Source organism: Rhincodon typus, chromosome 11, assembly GCF_021869965.1.
Source record: "Rhincodon typus isolate 14 chromosome 11, sRhiTyp1.1, whole genome shotgun sequence".
Classification (NCBI taxonomy): domain Eukaryota; kingdom Metazoa; phylum Chordata; class Chondrichthyes; order Orectolobiformes; family Rhincodontidae; genus Rhincodon; species Rhincodon typus.
Genome location: NC_063342.1, coordinates 75,348,307 through 75,357,029, shown reverse-complemented (window position 1 = coordinate 75,357,029; position 8,723 = coordinate 75,348,307). Strand labels below are relative to the sequence as shown.

The following is an 8,723-nucleotide window of genomic DNA, read 5'->3' as shown; positions in this document are numbered from 1 at the left end:
GGGGGGGGGGGGTGTGCCTAAACCCTTGAGATATAGACAGCACCTGAAAATGAAGGAGAGTAAAGGTGACAGTACCACATACTTCAAACTGTTTCAGATACTACTGTGCAAATAGCTGTTGTAACAAACCAATCACAAACTTTGTCACACTGATGTTTTGAACAGTCCCAACACAGTTAGTTGCTAAGAGAACTCTTCAGATCATATTCACTGAATAACAGCACCCAGGCATAATAAGTACATTCCATTTATTAATGAGATTTAATAATGTATTAATACGAATGCATCATTTGCATTGATTAGGTGTTTTTGCGGTTTGACTTGCTTACCCACTGTGGAAGATACAGACATTACCTCAAGTTGCACCTTTTGTTCTAAGTTCTTATAGGTTCGCTGTAGTAACTCTTTGGTGCCAAGCACACCATACCACATCATATTCTTGGTCCGGCTTCTAAACAGAAAGATTAAGAGATTATTCAGAAAGATACAGGCATGCTTCACTGATATTTCTACCTTATTTCGTGGCTATATATGAAACAAAATGACTGACAACTGATCACACACTAAAAAAGCATTGATTTCTCTGTATTGATGCACAGTTTGGTTCAGATTATTGTGTTGAGGTCTGCCAGCTAGCGTACAAACATGACTTTATTTGTGGTTTAGAAAAGGTCGTATGGATCTGTCATTCTTCTTTGCTGTGGAGAAACTGACCAGAAACTGAAACAGTCGAGCCATATAAATACTGTGGCGATAAGAGCAGGTCAGAACTACAAGTTCTGACTTTCCAAAGCCTATTCAGTTGGTCCACAATTTCTTTGCTCCCCATTATTACTTTTCCAGCCTCATTTTCCAGCAGTCCAATATCCACTCTTCCCTCTTTTTCACCATTTATATATCTAAAAAAAACTCTTGCAATTTTTCTAATATTACTGGCGAGCTTACCCTCATATTTCATCTTCTCCTTTATTGCTTTTTTCAGTTGTCCTATGCTGGTTTATAAAGGCTTCCCAATGATTACCACTGATCTTCACCATATTGTATGCTTTTTGTTTTGCCTTTATGTTGTCCCTGTCAACCACATTTGCGTCAACCTCCCCTTAGTATGCTTTTTTCCCTTGGGATGAATTTCTGCTGTGCCTCCCAAATTATCATTGCTGCTCTATCATCCTGTCTGCAAGACTCCCCTTCCAATCAATTCTGGCCAGCTCCTCCCTCATGTTTTTGTAGCTATGTTTACTCAATTATAATATCTTTACATCTGATTCCAGCTTCTCCCTCTTAAACTCGAGGGTGAATTCTATCATAATAGCCATTCGCTCAGTGAGACCATGTGATGGTAAGAACATTGAGTGACTCATGCCCTATTTGGCACAAATATCCTAACAACGTCTGTGCCCCATTATCAGAAATGGTATCTTCAGGTGCACAATGTGTCTGCCATGGACTTGCTTGAAATATTCATTACCAATTGACAACTAGAAATCAATACTAATTGGTGACCACAAAGGAGTCGCCTCCATTCACGGTAAACAGATCAATGGTGATTTTGGACTGAGGAACTGACAGAATCTCATTAAAATGTAGAGATTTTCAATTTACTATGGCTAGTGGCTCTGTTATGCCTCTTATACCTCACTAATGTAAATATAGCACTCTTAATCCCTGACCAATAGGCTGTATCACATATCGATCATCATGTCTGCTCTATACCCACATGTCCTTGGTGAAGTGTAACGAAGCTGGCAGACAGCTTCAGCTGCAGATATTGGTTTTCCTTTGAAGACAATGCCTCTCTAGATACTGAGATCATCTATGTAAGGCCAACAGCATTTGAGATTGTCTGGCATCTTTTATTTTGTCAGGCCACCCCTTGAAGATAACCTTCCACAGTGCCTTTAGTTGGGTTATTAGCAGTTTCTGATTGAAGCTGATAATATTAATACCATAAATAAAATAGATCAATTTTGAGCACATATTTCACCTTGAAGTCCATTCTATTGACTTGTCAATCCATTGGAACATCTGTAGCCTTGTTCAGCTTTGGCTATCTGCTCAACTAACTCATCTAAAGTGGCCATTTCAGCACAAGTTTTGTAGTTCATGTCAAAGTCATAACCCTGTACTTTTACCAGAAGTCACTGTACAAACAAACATGCATATGAACGTATGAGACAGGTGTGGGAGTAGACTTTGTCTTTAGTCGAGTAAAATATCTCCGAACTGCCTGTAATGCATTTACATCCTTCATTTGTTTTCCCTCTTGTTTTCAGCGGCAGCAGCGTGAGCCAGAGTGCCAACGGGAAGGTAGGCAGTTTTTGTTTCTTCCTGTATAAAAAACTTACCTCATGCAGCAAGCGGCCCTCTTGTTTTCAGCGGCAGGTGTGTGGAGGGAATGTGAGCCAGGAAGAAACAGATAAATTCGGGCATTGGCTAAACCCGAAACACTACACGTGTGGAGGTTCGGCAAGGTAAGGATTTTTTTTTTATTCTTCTTCTTGCAATCTCGAGTAGAGGGAATGGAAGCTAGGGCAGTTGCATGCTCCTCTTGCAGGATGTGGGAGGTAAGGGTCACTGCTGGTGTCCCCTCTGACTTCACCTGAGAGAAGTGCACCCAACTCCAGGTCCTCAAAAACCGTGTTAGGGAACTGGAGCTGGAGCTGGATGAACTCCGGATCATTCGGGAGGCTGACAGGGTGATAGAGAGGAGTTATAGGGAGGTGGTCACACCCAAGGTACAGGAAAAAGGTAGCTGGGTGACTGTCAAGAAGGGGAAAGGGAATAGGCAGACAGTGCAGGAGGGATCCCCTGTGGCCGTTCCCCTCAATAATAGGTATCCCGTTTTGGATACTGTTGGGGGAGACGACCTACCGGGGAAGGCCATAGTGGACAGGTCTCTGGCACTGAGCCTGACCCTGTGGCAAAGAAGGGAAGGGGGGAGAATAGGAGAGCAATTGTAGTGGGGGATTCAATAGTAAGAGGCACATACAGGCGGTTCCGTGGATGCAAACGAAATGAAAGGATGGTATGTTGCCTCCCGGGTGCCAGGGTCCGTGATGTCTCAGATCGTGTCTTCAAGATCCTTAAGGGGGAGGGTGAGCAAACAGCAGTCATGGTACATATCAGTACCAATGACATAGGTAGAAAAAGGACTGAGAATGTGAAAAACGAGTACAGGGAGTTAGGTTGGAAGCTGAAGTCCAGGACAAACAGGGTAGTTATCTCTAGATTACTACCAGTGCCATGTGATAACGAAGTAAGAAATAGGGAGAGAGTGCAGCTAAACACGTGGCTACAGGGCTGGTGGAGGAGGGAGGGCTTCCATTATGTGGATAATTGGAACACATTCTGGGGAAGGTGGGACCTGTACAGTAAGGACGGGTTGCACCTGAACCGGAAGGGCACAAATATCCTGGGAGGGAGGTTTGCTAGATCTGTATGGGATGGTTTAAACTAGTTTGGCAGGGGGTGGGGAACCAGATTTATAATTCAGAGGATGAGGCCTTCCAACAGACACAACAGGGAGTGAGGTGGTTTATGAAGAAGCGCGGTCGATGGAGTGTCATTGCGGACGCCGAGATGGTTTGATGCAAGAAGTATCAGAAATAAAGCGGATGAACTTATTAGACTAGATGGGATTGAGCTTCATAAGGAGGAGGTGTTAGCAATTCTGAAAGGTGTGAAAATAGATAAGTCCCCTGGGCCGGATGGGATTTATCCTAGGATTCTCTGGGAAGCTAGAGAGGAGATTGCAGAGCCTTTGGCTTTGATCTTTATGTCGTCATTGTCTTCAGGAATAGTGCCAGAAGACTGGAGACTAGCAAATGTTGTCACCTTGTTCAAGAAGGGGAGTAGAGACAACCCTGGTAATTATAGACCAGTGAGCCTTACTTCGGTTATGGGTAAAGTGTTGGAAAGGATTATAAGAGATAGGATTTATAATCATCTAGAAAGGAATAACTTGATTAGGGATAGTCAACACGGTTTTGTGAAGGGTAGGTCGTGCCTCACAAACCTTATGGAGTTCTTCGAGAAGGTGACCAAACAGGTGGATGAGGGTAAAGCAGTTGATGTGGTGTATATGGATTTCAGTAAAGCGTTTGATAAGGTTCCCCATGGTAGGCTATTGCAGAAAATACGGAGGCATGGGATTGAGGGTGATTAAGCGGTTTGGATCAGAAATTGGCTAGCTGTAAGAAGACAGAGGGTAGTGGTTGATGGGAAATGTTCATCCTGGAGTTCAGTTACTAGTGGTGTACCTCAAGGATCTGTTTTGGGGCCACTGCTGTTTGTCATTTTTATAAATGACCTGGATGAGGGCGTAGAAGGATGGGTTAGTAAACTTGCGGATGACACCAAAGTCGGTGGAGTTGTGGATAGTGTGGAAGGATGTTGCAGGTTACAGAGGGACATAGATAAGCTGCAGAGCTGGGCTGAGAATTGGCAAATGGAGTTTAATGCGGAAAAGTGTGAGGTGATTCACTTTGGAAGGAGTAACAGGAATACAGAGTACTGGGCTAATGGTAAGATTCTTGGTAGTGTGGATGAGCAGAGAGATCTCGGTCCACGTGCATAGATCACTGAAAGTTGCCACCCAGGTTGATAGCGTTGTTAAGAAGGCGTACGGTATGTTAGGTTTTATTGGTAGAAGGATTGAGTTTCAGAGCCATGAGGTCATGTTGCAGCTGTACAAAACTCTGGTGCGGCCGCACTTGGAGTATTGCGTACAGTTCTGGTCACCGCATTATAGGAAGGATGTGGAAGCATTGGAAAGGGTGCAGAGGAGATTTACCAGGATGTTGCCTGGTATGGAGGGAAGGTCTTATGAGGAAAGGCTGAGGGACTTGAGGCTGTTTTTGTTAGAGAGAAGACGGTTAAGAGGTGACTTAATAGAGACATACAAGATGATCAGAGGATTAGGTAGGTTGGACAGTGGGAGCCTTTTTCCTCAGATGGTGATGGATAGCACGAGGGGACATAGCTTTAAATTGAGGGGTGATAGATGTAGGACAGATGTCAGAGGTAGGTTCTTTACTCAGAGAGTAGTAAGGGCGTGGAATGCCCTGCCTGCAAAAGTAGTAGACTCGCCAACTTTAAGGGCATTTAAATGGTCATTGGATAAACATATGGATGATAATGGAATAGTTTAGGTTAGATGGGCTTCAGATTGGTTTCACAGGTCGGCGCAACATTGAGGGCCAAAGGGCCTGTACTGCGCTGTAATGTTCTATGTTCTATGTTCTATGAACTTAGAGCATGGGTCGGTACTTGGATCTACGATGTTGTGGCCATTACAGAAACTTGGGTAACTCGGGGAGAGGAATGGATGTTGGAAGTTCCGGGATTTAGATGCTTTAAAAGAAATAGGGAGGGTGGAAAAAGAGATGGGGGAGTGGCATTGCTAGTCAGGCTGTGTATAGCAACTACTGAAAGGCAGTTCGAGAATGATATGTCTACAGAGTCAGTTTGGGTTGAGGTCAGGAACAAGAAAGGAGCAGTCACTTTGTTGGGGGTTTTTTACAGACCCCCTAATAGTTGCAGAGAAGTGGAGGAGCGGATTGGGAGGCAGATACTGGAAAGGTGCAGAAGTCACAGGGTTGTAGTCATGGGTGACTTCAACTTTCCAAATATTGATTGGAAACATTTTAGTTGTAATAGTTTAGATGGAGCAGATTTTGTCCACTGTGTTCAGGAAGGATTCCTGACACAGTATGTAGATAGACCAACATGAGGAGAGGCCACTTTGGATTTGGTGCTTGGCAACGAACCAGGCCAAGTGTTAGACCTGTTGGTAGGAGAGCATTTTGGCGGTAGTGATCATAACTCTGTTTCTTTCACAATAGTCATGGATAAGGATAGGTACATACGGCAGGGTAAAGTTTATAATTGGGGGGGAAGGGTAATTACAATTCAGTTAGGTAAGAACTGGGTAACATAAATTGGGAACAGATGCTGTCAAGGAAGAGCACCACAGAAATGTGGAGATTGTTTAAGGAATGCATACTGCACGTGCTCGATATGTTTGTCCCCAGCAGGCAGAGAAGATGCGGTCGAGTGAGGGAGCCATGGTTCTCGAGAGAGATCGAACGGCTGGTTAAGAGGAAGAAGGAGGCTTGTGTAAGGTTTAGGAAAAGAGGAACGGAAAAGGCTCTAGAGGGATACAAGTTAGCCAGGAAGGAGCTGAAGAAAGGGCTTAGGAGAGCTATAAGGGGGCATGAGAAAACCTTGGCGGATAGGATCAAGGAAAACTCCAAGACTTTTTACACGTATGTGCAGAACAAGAGAATGACCAAAGAAAGGGTAGGGCCGATCAAGGATTGTAAAGGGAATTTGTGCACAGAGCCTAAAAAGATAGGAGAGGTCCTTAATGAATACTTTTCTTCAGTATTCTCAACTGAGTGGGACCTAGTTGAAGAGGAGGACGTTGTGAAACAGGCAGGTAGGCTAGAGGAGGTTGCTGTTAGTAAAGAAGATGTGCTAGGAATTCTGAGGAAGTTGAAGATAGATAAGTCCCCCAGGCCTGATGAGATTTATCCAAGGATTCTATGGGAAGCAGGGGATGAGATCGCAGGGCCTTTGGCGATGCTCTTTTCGTCCTCACTGTCCACGGGTATAGTGCCGGAAGATTGGAAAGAGGCAAACGTCATTCCCTTGTTCAAAAAAGGAACAGGGATAACCCCGGAAATTACAGACCAGTTAGTCTTACGTCAGTGGTGGGCAAATTATTGAAAAGGGCTCTGAGAGACAGGATTTATGATCACTTGGAAAGGCACAGTTTGATTCGTGATAATCAGCATGGATTTGTGAGGGGTAGATCAGCCTCACAAACCTTATTGAATTCTTTGAAGAGGTGACCAAACACATGGATGAAGGTGGAGCAGTGGATGTGGTATACATGGATTTAAGTAAGGCGTTTGATAAGGTTCCCCATGGTAGGCTCATGCAGAAGGTAAGGAGGCATGGGATAGGGGGAAATGTGGCAGATTGGATTCAGAATTGGCTGACCCTTAGAAGACAAGGGGTGGTAGTGGACGGGAAATATTCAACATGGTGCTCAGTTACATGTGGTGTACCACAAGGATCTGTTCTGGGTCCTCTTCTGTTTGTGATTTTTGTGAATGATTTGGATGGAGTGGAAGGGTGGATTAGCAAGTTCGCGGACGATACGAAGGTGGATCACGTTGTGAACAGTGTGGAGGGCTGTTCTAGGTTACAAAGGGACATTGATAGAATGCAGAGCTGGGCGGAGAAGTGGCAGATGGAGTTTAACCCTGAAAAGTGTGAGGTGATTCATTTTGGAAGGACAAACTTGAAAGCAGAATACAGGGTTAATGAAAAGATTCTTGACAGTGTGGAGGAGCAGAGGGATCTTGGGGTTCATGTTCACAGTTCCCTGAAAGCTGCCACCCAAGTGGATAGAGTTGTTAAGAAGGCATATGGTGTGTTAGCTTTCATTAATAGAGGGATTGAATTCCAGAGCCGTGAAGTTATGCTCCATCTATACAAAACCCTGGTTTAGCCACATCTGGAGTATTGTGTCCAGTTCTGGTCGCCTCATTACAGGAAAGATGTGGCAGTGTTGGAAAAGGTGCAGAGGAGATTTACCAGGATGTTGCCTAGAATGGAGGGAAGGTCTTACGAGGAAAGGTTGAGAGGGCCAGGGCTTTTCTCTTTAGAACGACGAAGGATGAGAGGTGACTTGATAGAGGTGTACAAAATGATCAGAGGTATAGATAGAGTAGACAGCCAGAGACTTTTTCCTAGGGTGGAGGTAGCTTTTACAAGGGGACATAGTTTTAAAGTGAAAGGAGGTAGATATCGGGGAGACGTCAGAGGTAGGTTCTTTACTCAGAGAGTGGTAGGGGCGTGGAATGCGTTGCTGGAGAGGGTAGTGGAGTCGGCCTCATTAGGGGCATTTAAGCGGCTATTAGATAGGCATATGGATGATAGTATAAGGTAGCGGTGGAGGTTAGATAGACCTTAGGTTTCAGGTAAAAGTTCGGCACAAGATCGTGGGCTGAAGGGCCTCTACTGTGCTGTACTGTTCTATGTTCTATGTTCTATTTAATAAGAAGACCAATACTGTACACAGTACTCCAGATTCAGTCTCAACAGACCACTGGATAAGTGAACCTAATTTTCTCTTTAATTCCCCTCACAATAAGTGACATCGTATTAGCTTTCCTGAATACTTGCTGTAGCTGCATACTAGACTTTAGTGATTCATGCACTTGGAAATCCAGATCCCTCTGCATTTCAGAGCTCCTGTTAAAGTGAACAACTTCACATTTTCCTGCTTTATATTCCCTTTGTCAGATTGTTGCACATTCCCTTAACGTATCTATATGCTTTTGCATTATTCTTATGTCCTCTTCACAACTTACTTTTCTCGCCACCTTTGTCTCAACAGCAAATTTAACAAACATACCTTCAATCCCTTCATCCAAGTCATTTATGCAAACAGTTCAAGTCCCAGCACTGAGCCCTTAGGACAATCTTGGGAAATTACTTGCTCCTTGCCTTGGTCCTGCTGTAGTTTCACTCTCCTGTCATGCAGCTGCAATATCTGATGTAATGCCAAGTGGTAATGCAGTGTTTCACATCCATCAGCTCTCAAGGTCAGCTCCTGTGTTCCATCTTTCTTCAGTCAATCTGCTCTGATGCCCCAATCAATTTGAACTCTCTCAGCCCCTCTTTTCTCTGTGTGTTCTCAAATTCACTAT

General features: G+C 44.1%; 1 protein-coding gene across 1 annotated transcript in view; it reads right to left on the bottom strand.

Moving 5' to 3' along the window:
- LOC109919377 (diacylglycerol kinase eta-like) overlaps positions 1-8,723 on the bottom strand; it is a 139,952-nt gene that overhangs the window by 91,489 nt on the left and 39,740 nt on the right. The window contains exon 9 of the mRNA XM_048602936.1: positions 355-451. Coding sequence (XP_048458893.1) covers positions 355-451 — 97 coding nt within the window. The remainder of the gene's footprint in view (positions 1-354; positions 452-8,723) is intronic.